The sequence below is a fragment of the Schistocerca nitens genome, chromosome 4 (genome assembly GCF_023898315.1).
Source record: "Schistocerca nitens isolate TAMUIC-IGC-003100 chromosome 4, iqSchNite1.1, whole genome shotgun sequence".
NCBI lineage: Eukaryota > Metazoa > Arthropoda > Insecta > Orthoptera > Acrididae > Schistocerca > Schistocerca nitens.
The window spans coordinates 935,680,414-935,704,035 of NC_064617.1; the positions used below are offsets into that span (position 1 = coordinate 935,680,414).

The following is a 23,622-nucleotide window of genomic DNA, read 5'->3' on the forward strand; positions in this document are numbered from 1 at the left end:
CTGCAACACAACAAAAACACTAATGGAAAGACAGATATAAAAACACCATTTGGCTAACAGTTATTTAACTGTACTACATATCAACCCAGGTTTTCTTCCCAAATCATAGCCTTTTCCTTGCCATCAACAGGATTATTAACTTACAGAGAGAAAATATGGCTATACAGAAAAGTAAATATAAGGAAAGTACTGGCAAGTAGGTTAGTAACTTATTTCCTCTTCCCCTCTTCTAATATAGCAAAGAATTTTGTTGTTGCTCTTTCTGAAATGGTAAATGTGCCACAAAAAAGGTGTGCAACAATTAAATATATCTTATGCCTTGATGTCACTTTATAATTCATTTTTGAGAAAGTATGTTACTATGCTATTAATCATTTCAGAACTATTAATGTTCAAAGTTTTATTAACTGATACTAAAGTGTGTGACAAGTTTGGTTTAAAATGACAGAGCACTGCGGCAAGAGAACACAAGCTGCCGAGTATGGCTATATGGCAACAAAAATAAATCACAAAAGCTGACATACATTACTTTTGACATTAAACTTTTATTTGGGCAAAATAACATTCTTCACAATGTTTTCTGACCTGGTGCAATTCCTCAACCCAAACAGTAAACAACATCTGTTATTCTCTCATTTGGCTATCAGAAGTCTGCCTAAATGACTTCTCCATGACATTAAGTTGTTTCCAGAAACATTTTCTTCATAATTTTTATAAGCTAATGATCTGTGGACATAATAAAATGTGAAATTTAAATGCAGTTTTAACAGCAATTTTTTAATTAATTTATTTATTATTTTTTGCTCTTGTTTATTTCTTCCTTGCATGCAGTATATGATCATTACGACATGCTCAGTGAAAAAGTTTAATAGCTGGACATAATTTCAGAGAATGCATGTAATAGATTTCAGAGCCTGCCTTCAGTAAAAATGCCAAAAGCTTCTTCCATCAATAACAGCTCAGAACAGAAAGTAATATCTAAAGATTTTTCTCTGGATGAGTTCAGTTCTTTAATATAGGCCTAATGCAGTTACTACTGAGACATATAACAGAACATCAATTAAATTAACTGCATGAGAGTGGCGAGACAAAGGGTTTTGAATGAAGCAGTGCACTGTGTTGTGTTTATGTAGCACAAACAGGAAATCAAACATAGCAGTATGTGAAAGAATGAAGACAGATACAAGAGTGGCACTTACGAATTTAAATCATCACATGGTCTAGATACATTCATAATAAGTATGTACCTTTTTTTTTTTACAATTTTAATATCACCTGGTTATTGCAGCATTTTTATGTATATATTCATACGCACATTAGAAGTTTTAAAGGCTATTTATTTGTTTAAAAGTCTGATTGTTTTCCCAACAGGTAACCAACAAACAAAAATATATATTAGAACGAAAGGTATGAAAATCATTTTTTAATGCTTTGTTGACCCACAGAGGGCTACAAACAATAATGATTACATTTTAATAGTAGTGTAGTGATACAGGTAACACACGAGGATGTATGGTTTTCTAATCAAGAACTGATTTCCTAACACTTCAGACAATCTAAAATGCAAGCAGTCACTTACCACTTTATCAAATACTCTTATCTGGTAGCAACATATACATGGCTAGAAGAAGTTGTTCTACATCTACACAGACTTTTCTGAAAATAAAAAATAAAAAAATTGTGGAGCAATATTACAGTCTCAGGTACAGTTTTATTGTTTTACAAATGAAATTTCTTCATCAGTAGGAATAAATGGTAATGACTGCAATGACTGCCTCTTATGTGAAGCTAAATGCTTAGTCAGATTTCCCTTTAACTTAAATCTTCTAAAGCAGCACGGGCACTGGAACTGTGGCTCTTTACCACATATGAAGCGAATATGACTTCTTAAGTTGTTCTTGGTTGAATACTGCTGACCACATCGTAGACAAATGAAGCATGGTTGAAATGAATTTTGCCCACCAAGCTCTGTTCCTGAAAAAGAATGTGTAATGCCAAGTTCTGAGGAAAAGAGAAAATGAGAACTAAGGCAAAATAACATTCTACATCTACTAAACACAACCTCTGAAAGTACTGTAGATATCAGAAATGCAAAGAATACACCAGAAATATTTTGAAAATACAGATTCTTGAAACAAGAATGATAAGTAGAAACTCTCACAAGAAAATGACCAAAACAATTTCATTTTTGCATGCATCTCTCATGCATAGATCACAAAGTGAACAGATACATTATGACAAAAAAAAATTTAAAAATCTTTGTTTTAACAGACTAGAGTTATTCATAAATATAGTGATACATTGTGCTTCTGAAAAATTCAATAAATGATCTCATAAAATAAAGGAAACAAGAGTTACAAGCAAACTGTCTTTACCGGACTTCAAGTAAGCACCATTAGCTACAACACAATTTTCACATCAACTCGAAACCTTGGAGATGGATCTGCTCACTCAACTCTCTCACTCTACACAAAGTGAATGTTCAGAATCCTCATCATTTGGCACTGACAGACTTATTTTTGTTTCTCCACCTTAAATTAGCCCTGAAAGATTTACGCTTTGCAGATTTTTGAGCGATTCCACAAAAAGCTTTTGCTGGCAGTTTCCAACAGCAAGTTGTAGCTAATGGTGACTACTTTCAAGGCCAGTAAAATTATTATGTTTGTAATTCTTGTTTGCTATATTTGCTGAGACCGTTCACCAGACTTTTCAGATGGACATGTAAAATAGTATAAACTAAGACCCTCATAAATGGTTAAATGACAAATGAAATATGTACCAGTCTAGGACTGACTGAAGCAGTCACTGCTATGCTACTGTTTATGCTGCCATACTTCAAGTGCATGCAGGTTGAAAATAAATTTTTATTGTAGCCTTACAATGCCTGACACGTCTCCTCACATACACATTCTTTTTACATGATAAACTTCTCTTTCTATTTTTGTAATATTCAGCTGTTTTGGTGTATAAGATAAAAAGTAACTTGAAATTATCTGCAGTGATAAAAGCCTGCCAACCTTATAACATGTCCCGGTAGTTCTGCACAGCAATTTAATAACCAGCAAAAAAAATATTTTTATTGGTACTTGATATGTGCTATGGAAAGATTTTGTCCTGCTTCAGCACAATGAGGGACTCCATTATTTGTTTTAAATTCATACCAGTGTGATACAATATAAACAAAATATTAATCTTGCCAGTTGTCATGCCATCGATGTCAGCTAATAAGTCTCTCTTTCTCCATAGTTCAATCAAATTGCACCAAAATTGTATTAGATGAAGAATTTAGGTTAATGTAAGGGCAAGTACATTGACAGCCCATTAGTTTTCTCGTATGAGCACACATGCATCTTCTTGCATAACACATTCAAAATTTAAATTCTGCTTTATGGAATTAAGGTTAGTACTCCATCTGCAAGCTCCTTACCTATAAACAAACTGTCACAGTTTCATACTTGGTATCATTTATATGTGCGGCAGAGAGGGATGCATATTCTTAAGATGGTAAGTAACTCAAATTCCGCAAATGATGCCTATGTATCCAATTTTGGTTACTTAATTTGGTAAAAATCAGAAATCTCTAATGCACCTTTGTCTCTTGAATGTAACCAGCAACATAAGAAAGGAATGAAGCAAAGGACAGTTGACAGCTCCTCAAGAAACTTTTACAGCAATTCTCCCTTGAGAAATGTACCTGTAACTGCACCACCACCACCACCACCACCACCACCACCCATTTGAAGAACAGCAATTTACAACAAATTATAACTGTGGCCATGGACTCAATGCACTCTTTTTATACATACATCATCAAACAAATACACAAAAAATCGTTTATTTCACAGCTATACTTGACAATACAACATATCATAATTTAAAATGAAGCAATGGCAATGAGAATACAGCATCACATGGATTAATTCATTTAACTCTTGAAATACTAAAACAATATCTGTTCAATTCAAATTTAACTTTCCCCCTCACATTCTCTTCCACAGACCTCCACAGTTAAGTGCTTTACCACTTTAAATTATAAACATAATGTTAAAATGGATTTAATATTAATGGATGGTTCCTTATACAAAATTTTCTACTCACTTAAGTTTTGTGTTTGCAGTTATACTTCCATAGCTTCAAACTATGTAAAATAAGTTATTCTGTCCCATTAAACGAGCATCAGGGCTAAACACTTTTTGTTAATAGCCACTACTAATGTCACGTATCAGAGAACTGGCAAAATAAATATCCATAAGAGATGTGATTAATGGATGTGGGAACATGTATCAATCATTTTCAGTTGAATTTTTAACTTCTGCTGACCAACAGTGTGTGTACCTCAATTGCTATACACAACATTCCACTCTATTACAATCACCTGAGGCAAAACTTAGATGTGTAACAGTCTGTAATAGGAAGAAATATAATCATATGACTGTCCTAAAGAAACAAGACACTTAAAATAAGGAAGATATATGTTGCCAATTAACTGACTGATGCGTAGCAGACAGACTCACATAACAGCCCATACACGAGCTAGCATTTCAGCTACCACTTCTTTTTTTATTTATTTAAATTCTCTCCATGCCGTTGTGTGTATCACACATCAATCAGTTAAAGTTGAGCAGTTGCTCTTCCTCACTACTATTTATAGTTTCAATCCTGGGTTTTGTAATTAAAAAAATGTACAACATTAAAAAAGGGTACTAATACATAGAGGTGAAAAAAAGTAAAAAAAAAAAATAGAAAAATGAAAGGAAATGGCAGGGTAAATAATTTAATATTTATTTAAATAAAAAATGTAAACAATTTTATGTCCACTACATGAGAACACATTAGGTCAAAATTTCTACATATATTTCAGTCGCTTATTTATCAAGTTCACGGCACTATAAAATTTAAAATAATAGTTGATATACATATATATTAATACAAATATTTGAGATACATATGTTAATACACAGACAACCATAGATCCAGAGAGTAAAATCAACATGGTATCATAATTATCTTTTAAGAAACCTACAAAATTCACACTTTACCATCAATTTTCAGATATTTTTATTAAGAACATTTTATAAACGTAACTGACTTCTCTGTATATATTTTACTGTTTTAGAAAAAAGATACCACATTTTACAGGAAATATTAAATAAAGTTACATGTTTAAATGACTCTTGTATTTCAATTAACACGTCTGCTGATTTTCCAGTGTTTTTATTTTGTGTGTGCAGTCCAGTTGCTGTGTGCTCTGACAACGTGAGTCTTTAAATAATGCTTCTGCCTATATTTCATTGGACAAAATGGGCAAGAAAACTGAGGTTCCATTCCACACTCATAGCGCAGATGTCTTGTCAGACTTTGCTTTGCAGTGTAGTTCTTACCACAATCCTCACATTTGAAGCAGAATTGAGTGTCTGAAATAAAATTTAGAAATAAACATTCAACTCAATTATGCAGTAATCATTACATTTTAAAGTATTATCATATCATAGAGCTTTTCTACATTAAGTTAACACAATTTATGAAATTTACAGTTTTATTACAAATTTAACTTTAATATAATAATAATAGCTGCCACAGGGGAGTCACAATTGCTTCCCAGTTGTCAAAACAGAAAGACCTGAACATGACTGAGATACTGAATAATTTAAAAAGAACTGTTGTAAGTTTGAAGTTATGAATAGTAGCTTCAAATGGAAAAAGAAAGGAGAAAAGGAAAGAGGAAGAAGTGAAAATGCTGTTGGGAATAAACAGAAACTTGAAACCCCTTAGTAAATGATATGTGGAGTTAGCGAAGATTTCTCCTTCCCTCCACAACCATATAACATTCAAACAACCATATAACATTTTTGCTATCTATTTTGTAATTTTGTGTAAAAGGTATGAAAACTAGAGGTTCAGCCAACATCACAATTTTGTGCATGTCGGTCTTGTTCCAGTTATTTCTGTTTCCACAACTGTGAACATGGTGTACAATGTGGTCTCAAAATTCTATTTTTGGATTTGTTAACATACCATCTCCTCCATTAATACTTATCAAGAACATTTGTATCAACTGCCTGAGTTCTGCTTCTTTCATTTAAATTCTAAGGATTTGGATACTGATAAGGTCAAAATACAGTAACAAACTGAAATTACATCAGGGGCAAACAGCTTATAGGATACACAATTCACATAACAAGGATTACCATAATATGATAACATTTTAGGAAAATTACATCCTGCCTTCCAAAATTAGGTTTCCTGTAGTTCCACTATATTGTGTGTAGTTTCTTATCCTACCGTTGTCAAGCTGAGCTAGTGCTTCATTTCAGATGGGCTCAGTGTTGATGGAACCAAATATAAATTCTCCCTTTTACAAAATGAGACAGTTTAGACAGTAACAACTGATTTTTTACTCACATATGCCTAGCACAAACACAAATTGCTGTATACAATGTTCATGACTTTTCTAACCTAGCACCTCAGCTTCAGTAGTAAATGTTCAAGTACAGGAGACTACTACTATTCTTGTTGAATATTTTATTTGTATTTTTGTCATTTATAATGTGTCTTAGAAAAAGATGGAAGCTTTCAATAGCTCCCCTAGTCTTAAATTCAGTGGTAATGGATTGAGCCTTTATGTTTTCTGGCTGGAAATAGTACCGTCATATCTTCATATCTGGCCAATATAATCAATAAGAAGAATTCTGATCTAATATTATACCCAGGAAAGCAAATGAGCTCATTACAAAGTAAAATGAAATGGTGGTATTATTTTTACTATTTAGTATTTTATAACTTGTCATATTCACTTATCCTGATGCAGAAAGAGATACTTAATCCAATAATTATATATTAAATCATAATTGCAGAAAGATGATCGACACTAATTTTCAATATTTCGTGTTCCACTTGATATTGTCACTTAATTTTAGCTGAATGCGATACTTTTATTTTTTCACATTTTTAAGTCATAAATATTTCACCATAACCATATGGGCTGTTATTACCTTACATTGTTTGTACTTTAGTGCAGTTGACATAACAGTATTCGTATGTCAATCAGTTTAATGGCAAGGATAGTAAACATAATCTTTCATCTGAACAAATAAAATTACTCAATTAATAATCATTGTCAAAATCATGATGAATGGAGCAGAAGTCAGCTGCTAGAGACAAAGGCACAGAAATGATTGCAGTAAAAGTTCATATACTGTCTAATGCCTCCAATGCATATTTTTCTACATCTGCTTTGGTAAGGTTCGGATACTGTAACTGGCTATAAGCTGACATTAGGGACGTGATCAGTTTTCACAGAAAGCTAATGGGAGCAAACAAAACCTTCCTACAATTTTCAGAACACAAGTCATTCCAACCTAAAATATGGTACAAGGCAGCACAAATAAATAATGCCAAAACCCTTAATTCATTCCTTTAATTGAACATATGTGCTAGTAACAGGATATCACAATGTAAACTTAATAAAAGAAGCTTCCGTGTTTCAGGGTCCTCCCTGCAGAGTTGAATGGCTACATTTTAAACGGGTTTCAAGTTCAAAGATGTCTATCTGTCTCACCATTGTCACAATGCCAAAAGAAAACTTTCCTGCTTCTCTGAAAACAATCAGCTGCCATTTATTGTTTTGGGCTACCCATTGTTGATTAATTATGGTTTCTCTTAGCTGTGTTCACATCCCAGCTGGGATTTAAAATCTGTGATTCTCCCTGTTCAGTTACTCTACACTGTTACATTCATTCATTAATGAAGAGCCACTCCAGTTGCTTTCATTAGAAATTTGTTAAGTTCACAGAACCAGTTTCAGCCTTTATATCATGAAATTATCCAGTGCACCTGAAAGCTATGCTTCTCTACAGCATAAATTTCAGATGCACTTGATAAAGGCCTAATATAAAAGCTGAAACTAGTTGTGTGAATCTAACAAAGTTCTACGAAAAGCAACTGGAGTAGCTTTTCATTAATTGAACATCAGTTGTGGAATCAGCAGCAGCATCATCATCATGCAGACATGGAGAAACTAACACTGTTGCAGTGTTAAAACATTCAACAAAGATTCTTAAATCTCCCACTGTGAGAAACTCTCAGACAGAACATCAATAGCAGCAATGAAAACTAAGTTGCGCAACTTTCTGACTGTCTTTAACATTTACACAACTACTGTAAAGAATACAGCACATTAGTCTGCCGAGACAACGTTCTGCACAAAATTTAAACTGGACAAATTTCACATATTGCAACTAAACTGAGAACTCTCACTGCAGTGTTCCTCCTCTTATTGTTTCTTTCACACTAAAATTAACTGATTCCAAGCACTGCTGAAATATGTTAATTTCTATAATGTAATAATTATAACAAAGATTTAAACATGCATGTTGTGTTGCAGCAGTAACAGCAGCAAGCAAGCTCACTTCTGGCATCAATTAGCGAAATGACCACAACATTTGTAACATAACATTAATGAGGGAAATTCTTATCTCGTTGCTGAAGAAAAATTGGAAGCAGCTCATAAAACTCTTTTTCTTCTCATACTTGCTCAAGACTATGCAGGGAATATAATGCCTACTGTGGCAGATGCTAACAGGAGTGTGCAATACAATAAAAGGAATTTCTTTTTCAATTTACTAATAATAAATTAACTGTAAGGGTACAAAGTGTATGGATGAAAATAACACTAACAGCCTACACTGTGTCCTGGAAAAGCATATGGTCCACACCAAGACAAAGTATCACCCACTGGAACATATGTAAGTGAATACAACTGATTTGCATTATAACTTAATAACACATGGACATAAGCAAGTTTTTAATATCAAAACAACATACAAAGTGGTGCTTAACACTGAAATATTCTTGTGCAGTGCTGGAGTTGATGACATGCTGCTGATGAAAACATGGAAGTAATTGGAAACATTAGCCATCTGAGGGTGAGAATGAATGCCCAGAATCTGTTATGAGACTGAAATAAATCAATTTAAATGTACTTGTCATTAGTTACAATATTAAGCAACAACCATTAACAGCTGTTGAGTTCATGAGACACAGAATTGATAAAAACAACACAATGTTGTAACTTTTTAGGGAAAACAGCTTTAGAAAACTGAGAAATCTATACCAAAAAGGAAAAATAAGATGCAATCAAGTTCTCTAAAGAGTAATACAGCTTGTAATGAGAATACTGCATGCTGTTAATCATTGTGGGATCAGTCCTAACAGTATCTTGTGTTGATTAGTCTCTGGAAACCATTTTTTACCTTTGAGAATACCGGTCAAACACTAAAGAAGATTACCTATGAGCAATGACAAATTATGCTCAATACAAACTCACTTTGATTTTCAGGTGTATGGTCAGAAACACACAAAATAGACATGGCACCCTCAGTTGGGACTACTGACTCAACAGTTCAGTACCTTGAGACATATTAATAATCAGAGAAATGAATGAGGCATGTCTCCACAATCCAGAACAAGGATGACATGTCAAGGCTCTTCAGTAATGATGCATGGCACTGACTTATCCCCTGTCCCCTCCAGTTAAGTACATGTAAAAAATTACTACTAAGAAAACTGGCACATTTCTGAGACAAGGATTGCTTTTCACTGTATATGGAATCAATCCACAAGCTACAATTAATGTAGAAGCTGTGCTTTTTGATGTCTGGCAATTGATAAACTTATCAATGGCACTAAGATTTCAGTGACTGGAATGTTTCCAGCAAACTGTCGTAATATTGTGGCATATTAATTTTCCAACACTTGTACTAATGGTCCTGCAGCTTATAAATCAATGAAGGATGAATGTCAGCCTACCTTGTAACTTCAGCTTGTCTTCTTCCTGTCTCCAGTTGCACACTTTTACTGATCCAGAGGCATGTGTTAACTTCTGATCACAGCCACTAAAACTATGAGGCCTTACAGTACCCAATATCGTACACGTCTTGTGGAATATCATTGTCACTTGTGCCTCATGAAAGTTTTCTGTTAAGTGCTTTAATGTTTTTCTGGAGTATGGCTTAGCCTGCATTTTCCCAATTGTGTTGGCTCTGACAACTGTTTGGCTCTGCTGAACTTACTTCTCTTTCCTTTCTTCTCTCTTAATTTACGGCAAAAACAAGCATACTAAAACAATGTCTCACTCACTATTTGCAAATAGTACTGACAAAGTCTTTCCACTATTTTCAAGGGACATGCAATCATAATATTATGTTGCCTGATTTAATTAACTTCTCAGGTAGTACTGAATTTATTTTATCTTATTTCAAAATCCTGATTTTGGGACATCATATCCCATCATTACACGTGCGTGACATTATGAGTACATCAATCAAAAGTATGGCTTTTGTCACCATTTTCAGACCACATCAAACTCCATTATCTCCCATGTGCACTGCCAACAGTGCTTTCCTTACTGGAACTACAGTGGTGATTCATCACGTATGATATTTACAACACATTTCATTGCTACTACTTCAATACAAAAGAAACAAGCTGAATATTAAAGTTGAAATGGCTCCAGCCTTTATGATGGTCACTGATGGCACAAGACTTCAAGCAATCTGAATAACATACATTGGACTAAGCATAAAAAATATTAACCCATGTAGGTCATGTCTGTTATTAATAACTGTCAACTGGTATGTATCGATTATTTATAGAGGTCAACTGGCTCATATTTCAGAGTAATTTCCAGTTGCATGACAACTGCGTATACAGGATAGCTGCATATATGCATTCGTAAATGTAACCGCAATATCACACACAATTTCTTTGTCAGCCTACAATTTCAAATTCTGAGGCTATTAAACCTCTGCTGTCATACTTCAGCACTTTCACAGATAAGAGTCACTCTGTTATAAACATGTAAGTCAAATGTTACAAGACAAAAATTTGTCTTCATCATGGGTTTTCTATTTCTACAACACAAATCCCTCAATGTTCTTTGTTACCCATAATTTGTCCTGTTCTCTGTCTGTTATCTTAGTACAAATATTGCATTCAATTATTCCAGTTTTAAAATTGGATTTTTGTTTGCCATCATCTTCACCAACAGACCACCTAACCTACCGCAGTTTCACAGATCATCTCTTTCTGGGGGTTGCCACACTGTCTTTCTGAGGGGATGTAACAGTTAAATTTGGTACATAATTTTCACTTATTCTCAGTTCATGTTTCAACCATTTACATTTATATTCATTAATTTTGCATCCTGCAGAACACATGTCTACTACTTTTCTGGTATACTCAATTCTTATGTCGTCTCTTTTGGAGCAGCCCTTAACTCTACTTAAGAATCACTTCTGCTGCTTGGATCTGGGATTTATCTCAGAGCTTAATCTCCAATGTCTTGCTCCCACACAACAGAGCTAACACAGCTGATTGAATGGAGTCTCTCCCACAAAATGCCATGGTTTTAGTTTTTGTCATCCAGATTTTACAACCACATCTTTCAGAAATTTTAATCATCAGATGAATGGATTTGTGCAGGTCATTTGCAGATTGTGTTCTGGTGACTTAGCTGAATCCTTGGTGTCATTCCTGCTTTCAATGCTCAAACCACATCGTCAATGTGTACAGGTAACAGTACTAGTGACAAACTGCAGGCTTGTCAAGCCATGTGCTATGCATGGTGCTTCCATAAGAGTGTGCAAAATTAACACGACATAGATGATGCTCCAATAAACAATTTCAGGTACAAACCTGGAGTCAGACGGGCCAGCTTAAAGAGATAATAGGAATAAAATCACATAACTGTGAACTTTTTTATTTACATCAGTTAACTAAAAATACCATCACTGGCACAATGAACATACCATTTGTACTGCATCTTACAAAATGTGCTGAAACTGATGGCCATCAACTGCAACGCAAGCATGACATCAGCAAACAAGATTCTGATGTATCCTGACAAATATCCGTGGCATGTTTCGAATCACATCATGGGCAGCTACAATTCTGGCAAACTAATTAAATATTTTATACCTGGGATTCACAGTCGCGCAAAACTTTATAGAAGACATCATACTTACGCCAGTGACTGTAACACTTTCTTTATTTCACGATTTCAATTTCAGCTGTTATCAAGTGAAGATGTTATGGCTATTATTTTTAGGTTGACGTGGCCTAATAGCCATAACATCTTCACATGATAATGGCCTAAGGACAAAATTGCAATCGTGAAATAAAGAAAGTGTTACAGTCACTGGCATAAATATGATGTCTTTTGTAAAGTCTGGCAAACTAATTCCATTTCTGTATCCACTGGGGCCTCATACACAAGTGACTTTACACATCCCCACAGGAAATAATCAAGGGGATCCAGGTCAGGTGACTTTGCAGGACATGGAATAGGACCTCCCCTTCCAATCAAGCAACCAGGAAATACTGTACCAGTACTGCACCACTGTATTGTACTGTATGTCTCTGAATAGCACTGAGTAGTTAAGGATCTGTCATTGATTCGTAGCATTTTCTGTCATGGGACAATGTAAATATTACACAGCAGAGTCACCTTATGGACAAGTAAAGTAAACAAAACCTGCAGCATAACCTACTGGTAATCAGGCTCGTCCTAGTTTACTTGCATGTAATAAAGGATTTAACTACATATTAGTTGTAAATAAGATAGAAAAAAGTAATGTAGACAAAGTGGTAGACAAGTTTAATTCCATATCTCCTTAAGCTGGCTTCTCCAACCACAAGTTCCCTGCCTCAAATTATTCAATGACGCATTCTCTATGTCCTGTTACATATTTGCATGTTCTTATGGAAACACCCTGTATCATTTTGAGTTTATTATCCTTGTAGGTGTTATTGTCTATTAAAACAGCAGTGCATTCGTAGCTATAAGCAGGTTCACCCAAGGAGAACAAGTCTCAAACAAGGTACATATGAATTGTGTCTGACAATAGGGTATGGAGGATATGGGTTTTTGTTTGCCACTTCTGAAATTATGAAATAATGATACACCTACAAAGCAGAGGTCACTAATTAGTGCAGTGATAGTTAAGAGAGAATATTTCTGGCTCCTGGTAGTTGATAAAATTTTTGTTATCAGTATCAGCCACAAAGGGAGGAGAATATTAGTTGTAAAGTTTCTGATAACCATATCTTGTGCAAATGTGGGCGGTTACATTCCGTACATCTTTCAATAGTATCCTATGTAGTGAGAGAATGTGACACTGTTCATAAAGAGCCATTTGTTGGATGAGGGCATTAAACAAGGCAGATCTCTTGCCATTAAGATTTTGTACTATCATTATATTTCATCCTCACCATTTCTTTAATGACGCACTAACAAATAAGACAAAATTATTTTGCACAAGCATTCATCACAGATATCCGCCTGTTAGTGTATCGTATCAGGATGGAGACAGACCTTGGCCTATCACTTCCACTAGCACCTTGTCCAAGGCAGAAATGTGAAATTTCTTCATTATTCCCAGTCACTGACCTCACTGTCACTGACCAACTTTGATGAAATAATACAAAAGAAAAAATTTCTATTCACAATTCTGCATCCAACAGCTACAATAACAACAACTACTACTTTTATAATTTTCTGTTAAATTTGTTGAAGGGTGTTGGAAGCTGAGATTAAACATTAAATCATTCAGTAAATTGTACCTACCTTAATTTATTTCCATTAAGCCTAATAAATATCCCCACCCCTACCCAATACTTTCCAACCACCCTCTCTCTCGCTTGGCAATATTATCAAAAATGTTTCTCCTTCAAAAAGTAACACACAGACAATGCATAAAAGTATTGAGTTCTCTCTCTTGGATTCCATCTAAACTATAAAAAATTCAAACTGGTACAGGTATCAATTTCATTCAAAGAAATCCAATACATCTTTTTGTTCACATTTGTATAAGCAGCTCTTACAAAATTTTATATTTTCCTGTAGCACTTCTGATCTCTGAATAAATGCAACTACAGTAAGTTGTTAATCCCACTGTATACATAGGTAAATCATTCATCCATAATTATGAACTGCTCAAAGCTCCATAAGTTCAGTTTATTATCACCATTCAATACAAGCATTATGAAGTGCTACAGGCTGATCTTACATAAAACATATTTCACAATTGAAATTGAGCACATGCAGTAATTTGCATTTTCAGATACTCTATGGAACATGGAACTAATTATAATTTTCTTTCGCAGATTCGTTACTCTCCTCCAAATGTAAATTTTTTATTTTACAATAAAACAATTATTTCTGAGTTCTTAAACTGTGTAAGACACTGTCCAGTTATTATGTCTCTTGATAATATGGGCTCTCAATATATATCTCCGTTTGTACTTCATTCGACAGTAAGGACATGGGAACTGAGGTTCCTGCCCACATTCATATCTAATGTGTCGTATCAATGTTTTCTTTGTCATGTAGGCTCTGCCACAAATATGGCACACGTAATTGCCACCAATGTCTGAAATAAAATTAGGAAAGATAGTTAGAAAACATTTAAGATCCTCAGTATTATTATAATAAGACAGCAGACATCTTAAAAGCTAGACCAACATGACAGCTGTCCATGTTCATATATTAAAAAAGCAATGCTAATACCGATACACCTACTCTAGTCATCTCTTTGCATCAGAACTGCATCAGATATAGATGAAAATTTTAACATGATTAGTAGGTCCAGACATTCATTTTCATAGGAATATATTAATGAAATTATGTAAGTAAAACACACGAATGTCCAGATGTTTAATAGGTCAAAACATAGAATGAAAAAATGATCAAAAATCTCTGATCATTGCACTGTACACACTGACAAATATCCTACATTTAAAAATTGATCAACCGACAAAAAATGTTAGCATACTTTACAGACTATACTGCCAGCTGTACCGTGAGAATTTGTGGGAGAATGCACAAAAAAGCGCAACAAAAAATTCTGCTACTGGACATACTACAAATGTTTGGTAAAGTTGATGATGACTCATTGTATAGAAGCCTCTTCAAGAAATTCAGCAGCAGTATTGCTCTCGAACAACACTACATTTGCTTCTTAATGGCATTTCCAGTGAGTAAAGAAAGACAGCTTTTACTCAATCATGATCACACAGTTACAAATTATGGTATAAAAGCTGTTTCAAAAATAATTTTCATTCCTTATTCTAAGTTGACATCTATTCTGGTGAAAAAATTAAAACTCATTCACTGATTGAAAGTGGGAAACTAGGAATCCTCAAAAATTTAAAGATGTAACTGAATTTTATCGACCACCACTCTAGCAAAACCTTGGGTGAATGGAATATTCCCAATACACTCACAGTTCACAGACAGCCACTTTCCACAGACAGCCACTTTCTTTCAACAAGGAATCTTTCGTATTCATGTACTCCCGAAATATGAGTTTAAAGGCTTATGTAGCTAAATATCATAACTGGGAGGGAAGTAGATCTTTTTCTATTTATTAAATATGGTATACATCTGCATCCATTTTAAGTTTAAATATAGTGAAACAATAGCACAGCAATTTTCAGTGATGGACAACGCATGGTCTCTTCTCTTTGCATTTGTTGATCCATCTTGGATCCTTATTGAACTTCTGCTGTCTATGCAACACAGCATATGGATAGACAATACTGATCGTCCCTCGTGGACTTAACAAAGTATTTAGGATGATATTTGCATAAAAGAGACTGACCGAGTGAGATAACTACTAAGAATGCCAGTACCAAGTTTCTGAAAGCACTATATAAAACAACTATTACTACCATTACTCAGATATGTAACAAAAAATTGTCTGTGTCACTTAAAGCTAGAAGCTATTACAACTGCAAAGCTAGAAGCTATCAGAAGGGAATTCAACAAAGAAAATAATATACATCTACAGTGAGGACCTTCTTTTTTTATCAGTAGGACATTAACACTCCATGTTTACAATTCTATTTCCAGCACCACACAAACAATCCAATTATCTACTGCATTTACAATTACGTATGCAGCAATTATTCCCACGCAGGCATATAAAATAAACCATACATTGTCTACGTTAAAAGTATATGAATAAAACATTTATGTCAGTTCTATGGGGGTCTCTATGAGCAGATTCTTTACTAAAGAAAAATGAAATATTATATGAAGAGTAAAATTTAGCTTTTAGTAGTAGTAGTAGGAGGAGGAGGAGGAGGAGGAGGAGGAGGAGTAGTTCACAATACAATTACTTTTTTGCTAAGAAATCGTTTACATACATGGTGCCTAGTGAAATGTATGTGAGTATAAAAATTCAAGAGGCGTAAGACTGAGGATCAGTACCATGCTTTCACCCATGGCATGTTCAAGAGCAGAAGCAGCAACCAACGGCAGAAAATAGGCTACTCCATAAAGAAACATCTTAAACTGTGTATTCTCCACCACAGAGATAAAATGACATCAATCCGTGTTACCCTGCCAAGAGGTTTGGAGTTAAGACTCCATATTGCTTCATAGTAAAGTCATTAAGAAATTTGTTCCACAACCTATCCTTCCCTTGCCAGATGAAAATTTCTTCTACTTGGATTCAATCAGGTTGAAGTGCCATCACACTAGTGAGTACACAGTCAGTGAAGAACAATAATAAAGTAACAACACCTGCCAGGAAATGGTGCCAGGAAATGGTGCCATGTCCCCCCCCCCCCCACCCCATCCCCTCCGCACTCAAGGAAAGGAAGAAAATATGGTGTAATTCTTCTTTCAAGAAAAGATTTAAAAGTCGGTATTACGTACATTTTTAACAGAGTCGGAATCAAAACATTCTTATGGCTACTCAAAAGTTGCCACTAATCTTCCAAAATATTGGAAGTAATCCACATCCACATGTCTACCCCCCCCCCCACCACACACACACACACACACACACACACACACACACACACACACACACAATGTAGGACTTGAAAATCTTGGTGCCCAATCTCAAAACAGAGTCAATAAAGCACACACATAGGCAATTACTTAACACACAGGACAGCTCTCAGCTGTCTGTAGAATTAGAATGTACAACAATAACAACTGAAAACCATTGTCTTTCTTAAGTGCAACATGCATAAAAAAGGTATTCCCTCAGTTATTAATGTCATGTATGTTCACTGCAGCAACAATCATCAGTATGACTGTAATGTAGTATTTGCTGTTCCCATAAAACTAAATATTTTCAAAAATCATATAAATTTCTATCGTTCCAATGTTGCCCACTAACAACACAACTTTAAAGACAGAATGTTATCGTGTACCTATCTAATTCAGCTAAGTACCACAAAGACTTTTTTTCTGCAACAAAATAGTGCACTCCTTTATCAGACTCCTTTATCAGAGTGTGGGCAACTGACACTTCTTTTTCCACGATGGAGCAATTATCAAAGCAGATAGCTTTACTCCCAAACTCTCCTGATCAAATTCAACTCAAACAATAATAAAGTTACAGACTACAAGTGAGCAATACAGAAAATAATATAAGAGATTCCTTAATTTTCAAGAAGATAAATGAGATGACTTTGTGACTTCGCAAGCCCAGATGGCTCATGGATTGGACAGGGAGGGCATGGAGGTGGCAAGACTGATTTTTACTAGCTTGACCGGAGCATGGTGTCAAGTACAAAAGGCAATATGCCCCACAGGAAACAGCCTGCGAGGCCTAGGCAAGGTTCTGCTTATTTAAGCCACCTACGAATGTACAGCTAGCTGTCAAAATATTTTTTCAGTGATGAAGTACTACCCACAAAAGTTATACAGAAAAATAATAAAACTGAATCCAGTGGACCTATATAATAAATGAGGATATCAAATTGTATGTCTCGATATTCGAGTTCTATGCAGGACACTATGCAAAACCTACTTTATAACTGAGTTCAGTTTTTACAAGCAATGATTACAAAAACACTTTAAATTACATTACTCGCGAACCATAACAGCTATAATTACAAACAATTAATTAAACAGTAGCTGAAATGTACAGTGAATACATAAAAACAGACTGACAGTAATTTCAATGGATCCAGAATTCTGACACTGATTAAAAACCATTCAAGCAAATCACCCACAACTAAAAGTATTCCACAGTCAGTGTCTGATTCCGTATATTCCTACCCTTTCCTAAGTATATTTATGATTAGATATTTAAGATATTTATGTGCCAAACCAGGCTGAATAATGCCTAGACAGGACTCCAGCTAAATTGGCTGTAATTCAAATTTGGTGAGTGCTACATAAAAGCCATAAGAACCACATAAACAAGTAGGAAAATATGTGCTGATGTATCACACTTGTATGAATTGAACTATTTACTTGTATTTCTTATTTTTAACAGTTGTACATGAGGCATCCTATCATGATGTTAATATTTCAAACAAAGGAAAATCCAGGGCAGAATAATATTGTTGTTGTTGTTGTTGTTGTGGTCTTCAGTCCTGAGACTGGTTTGATGCAGCTCTCCATGCTACTCTATCCTGTGCAAGCTTCTTCATCTCCCAGTACATCTACATCTACATCTACATTTATACTCCGCAAGCCACCCAACGGTGTGTGGCGGAGGGCACTTTACGTGCCACTGTCATTACCTCCCTTTCCTGTTCCAGTCGCGTATGGTTCGCGGGAAGAACGACTGTCTGAAAGCCTCCGTGCGCGCTCTAATCTCTCTAATTTTACATTCGTGATCTCCTCGGGAGGTATAAGTAGGGGGAAGCAATATATTCGATACCTCATCCAGAAACGCACCCTCTCGAAACCTGGCGAGCAAGCTACACCGCGATGCAGAGCGCCTCTCTTGCAGAGTCTGCCACTTGAGTTTATTAAACATCTCCGTAACGCTATCACGGTTACCAAATAACCTTGTGATGAAACGCGCCGCTCTTCTTTGGATCTTCTCTATCTCCTCCGTCAACCCAATCTGGTACGGATCCCACACTGATGAGCAATACTCAAGTATAGGTCGAACGAGTGTTTTGTAAGCCACCTCCTTTGTTGATGGACTACATTTTCTAAGCACTCTCCCAATGAATCTCAACCTGGTACCCGCCTTACCAACAATTAATTTTATATGATCATTCCACTTCAAATTGTTCCGCACGCATACTCCCAGATATTTTACAGAAGTAACTGCTACCAGTGTTTGTTCCGCTATCATATAATCATATAATAAAGGATCCTTCTTTCTATGTATTCGCAATACATTGCATTTGTCTATGTTAAGGGACAGTTGCCACTCCCTGCACCAAGTGCCTATCCGCTGCAGATCTTCCTGCATTTCGCTACAATTTTCTAATGCTGCAACTTCTCTGTATACTACAGCATCATCCGCGAAAAGCCGCATGGAACTTCCGACACTATCTACTAGGTCATTTATATATATTGTGAAAAGCAATGGTCCCATAACACTCCCCTGTGGCACGCCAGAGGTTACTTTAACGTCTGTAGACGTCTCTCCATTGATAACAACATGCTGTGTTCTGTTTGCTAAAAACTCTTCAATCCAGCCACACAGCTGGTCTGATATTCCGTAGGCTCTTACTTTGTTTATCAGGCGACAGTGCGGAACTGTATCGAACGCCTTCCGGAAGTCAAGAAAAATAGCATCTACCTGGGAGCCTGTATCTAATATTTTCTGGGTCTCATGAACAAATAACGCGAGTTGGGTCTCACACGATCGCTGTTTCCGGAATCCATGTTGATTCCTACATAGTAGATTCTGGGTTTCCAAAAACGACATGATACTCGAGCAAAAAACATGTTCTAAAATACTACAACAGATCGACGTCAGAGATATAGGTCTATAGTTTTGCGCATCTGCTCGACGACACTTCTTGAAGACTGGGACTACCTGTGCTCTTTTCCAATCATTTGGAACCCTCCGTTCCTCTAGACACTTGTGGTACACGGCTGTTAGAAGGGGGGCAAGTTCTTTCGCGTACTCTGTGTAGAATCGAATTGGTATCCCGTCAGGTCCAGTGGACTTTCCTCTGTTGAGTGATTCCAGTTGCTTTTCTATTCCTTGGACACTTATTTCGATGTCAGCCATTTTTTCGTTTGTGCGAGGATTTAGAGAAGGAACTGCAGTGCGGTCTTCCTCTGTGAAACAGCTTTGGAAAAAGGTGTTTAGTATTTCAGCTTTACGCGTGTCATCCTCTGTTTCAATGCCATCATCATCCCGGAGTGTCTGGATATGCTGTTTCGAGCCACTTACTGATTTAACGTAAGACCAGAACTTACTAGGATTTTCTGTCAAGTCGGTACATAGAATTTTACTTTCGAATTCACTGAACGCTTCTCGCATAGCCCTCCTTACGCTAACTTTGACATCGCTTAGCTTCTGTTTGTCTGAGAGGTTTTGGCTGCGTTTAAACTTGGAGTGAAGCTCTCTTTGCTTTCGCAGTAGTTTCCTAACTTCGTTGTTGTACCACGGTGGGTTTTTCCCGTCCCTCACAGTTTTACTCGGCACGTGCCTGTCTAAAACGCATTTTACGATTGCCTTGAACTTTTTCCATAAACACTCAACATTGTCAGTGTCGGAACAGAAATTTTCGTTTTGATCTGTTAGGTAGTCTGAAATCTGCCTTCTATTACTCTTGCTAAACAGATAAACCTTCCTCCCTTTTTATATATTCCTATTAACTTCCATATTCAGGGATGCTGCAACGGCCTTATGATCACTGATTCCCTGTTCTGCACTTACAGAGTCGAAAAGTTCGGGTCTGTTTGTTATCAGTAGGTCCAAGATGTTATCTCCACGAGTCGGTTCTCTGTTTAATTGCTCGAGGTAATTTTCGGATAGTGCACTCAGTATAATGTCACTCGATGTTCTGTCCCTACCACCTGTCCTAAACATCTGAGTGTCCCAGTCTATATCTGGTAAATTGAAATCTCCACCTAAGACTATAACATGCTGAGGAAATTTATGTGAAATGTATTCCAAATTTTCTCTCAGTTGTTCTGCCACTAACGCTGCTGAGTGGGGAGGTCGGTAAAAGGAGCCAATTATTAACCTAGCTCGGTTGTTGAGTGTAACCTCCACCCATAATAATTCACAGGAACTATCCACTTCTACTTCACTACAGGATAAACTACTACTAACAGCGACGAACACTCCACCACCGGTTGCATGCAATCTATCCTTCCTAAACACCGTCTGTACCTTTGTAAAAATTTCGGCAGAATTTATCTCTGGCTTAAGCCAGCTTTCTGTACCTATAACGATTTCAGCTTCGGTGCTTTCTATCAGCGCTTGAAGTATCTACTGCAACCTACATCCTTCTGAATCTGCTTAGTGTATTCATCTCTTGGTCTCCCCCTACGATTTTTACCCTCCACGCTGCCCTCCAATACTAAATTGGTGATCCCTTGATGCCTCAGAACATGTCCTACCAACTGATCCCTTCTTCTAGTCAAGTTGTGCCACAAACTCCTCTTCTCCCCAATCCTATTCAGTACCTCCTCATTAGTTATGTGACCTACCCATCTAATCTTCAGCATTCTTCTGTAGCACCACATTTCGAAAGCTTCTATTCTCTTCTTGTCCAAACTATTTACCGTCCATGTTTCACTTCCATACATGGCTACACTCCATACAAATACTTTCAGAAATGACTTCCTGACACTTAAATCTATACTCGATGTTAACAAATTTCTCTTCTTCAGAAACGCTTTCCTTGCCATTGCCAGTCTACATTTTATATCCTCTCTACTTCGAACATCATCAGTTATTTTGCTCCCCAAATAGCAAAACTCCTTTACTACTTTAAGTGTCTCATTTCCTAATCTAATACCCTCAACGTCACCCGACTTAATTCGACTACATTCCATTATCCTCGTTTTGCTTTTGTTGATGTTCATCTTATATCCTCCATTCAAGACACCATCCATTCCGTTCAACTGCTCTTCCAAGTCCTTTGCTGTCTCTGACAGAATTACAATGTCATCGGCGAACCTCAAAGTTTTTATTTCTTCTCCATGGATTTTAATACCTACTCCGAATTTTTCTTTTGTTTCCTTTACTGCTTGCTCAATATACAGATTGAATAACATCGGGGAGAGGCTACAACTCTGTCTTACTCCCTTCCCAACCACTGCTTCCCTTTCATGTCCCTCGACTCTTATAACTGCCATCTGGTTTCTGTACAAATTGTAAATAGCCTTTCGCTCCCTGTATTTTACCCCTGCCACCTTTAGAATTTGAAAGAGAGTATTCCAGTCAACATTGTCAAAAGCTTTCTCTAAGTCTACAAATGCTAGAAACGTAGGTTTGCCTTTCCTTAATCTTTCTTCTAAGATAAGTCGTAAGGTCAGTATTGCCTCACGTGTTCCAACATTTCTACAGAATCCAAACTGATCTTCCCCGAGGTCGGCTTCTACGAGTTTTTCCATTCGTCTGTAAAGAATTCGTGTTAGTATTTTGCAGCTGTGGCCTATTAAACTGATTGTTCGGTAATTCTCACATCTGTCAACACCTGCTTTCTTTGGGATTGGAATTATTATGTTCTTCTTGAACACTGAGGGTATTTCGCCTGTTTCATACATCTTGCTCACCAGATGGTAGAGTTTTGTCAGGACTGGCTCTCCCAAGGCCGTCAGTAGTTCCAATGGAATGTTGTCTACTCCGGGGGCCTTGTTTCGACTCAGGTCTTTCAGTGCTCTGTCAAACTCTTCACGCAGTATCGTATCTCCCATTTCATCTTCATCTACATCCTCTTCCATTTCCATAATATTGTCCTCAAGTACATCGCCCTTGTATAGACCCTCTATATACTCCTTCCACCTTTCTGCTTTCCCTTCTTTGCTTAGAACTGGGTTTCCATCTGAGCTCTTGATGTTCATACAAGTGGTTCTCTTCTCTCCAAAGGTCTCTTTAATTTTCCTGCAGGCAGTATCTATCTTACCCCTAGTGAGATAAGCCTCTACATCCTTACATTTGTCCTATAGCCATCCATGCTTAGCCATTTTGCACTTCCTGTCAATCTCATTTTTGAGATGTTTGTATTCCTTTTTGTCTGCTTCATTTACTGCATTTTTATATTTTCTCCTTTCATCAATTAAATTCAATATTTCTTCTGTTACCCAAGGATTTCTACTAGCCCTCGTCTTTTTACCTACTTGATCCTCCGCTGCCTTCACTACTTCATCCCTCAAAGCTACCCATTCTTCTTCTACTGTATTTCTTTCCCCCATCCCTGTCAATTGTTCCCTTATGCTCTCCCTGAAACTCTGTACAACCTCTGGTTCTTTCAGTTTATCCAGGTCCCATCTCCTTAAATTCCCAACTTTTTGCAGTTTCTTCAGTTTTAATCTACAGGTCATAACCAATAGATTGTGGTCAGAGTCCAGAATAATATTATTTTATTAGAATTATTAATTTATTATAATTATTCAGTTTACACGACTGCAAACAGGTGTAGTATGGCGACAACTGCATCAAAACGCTAATAAAGGTTGCAGAATTGCTGCAACAACCATAGAAAGGTTACTGACGAGGCTTCAAGAGCAACACCCAGCAGCAATACACCGAAGCAAAACACGAAAAATGCCGACTAGCGGCAGGAGAAGGAAGAACAAAGACTATAACTTGTTGCTGGTGCTCACTAGCAGCAGCAGAAGGAACTAAGATGAGTATAATTGGAATTCCGGCGCATTAATGCGAGAAA

The 23,622-nt window shown here is 36.4% G+C and overlaps 1 protein-coding gene across 5 annotated transcripts in view; it reads right to left on the reverse strand.

Annotated features, from left to right (window-relative positions):
• Window positions 1-23,622, reverse strand: part of LOC126253573 (longitudinals lacking protein, isoforms A/B/D/L-like) — a 236,755-nt gene that overhangs the window by 280 nt on the left and 212,853 nt on the right. For 2 of the 5 annotated variants that reach the window (XR_007546001.1, XM_049954997.1), the window contains one exon: window positions 13,855-14,429. The exons of 1 other annotated variant lie outside the window; for it this stretch is intronic. Coding sequence is in view for 1 of the 4 variants with exons in the window: in XM_049954997.1 (XP_049810954.1) it covers window positions 14,227-14,429 (203 nt within the window). In the remaining 3 variants the exon portion in view is untranslated. Of the gene's footprint in view, window positions 1-1,455; window positions 1,975-4,870; window positions 5,415-13,854; window positions 14,430-23,622 lie in introns of those variants that run through there. 2 more of the 5 variants (XR_007546003.1, XR_007546002.1) reach the window with 2 other exon arrangements.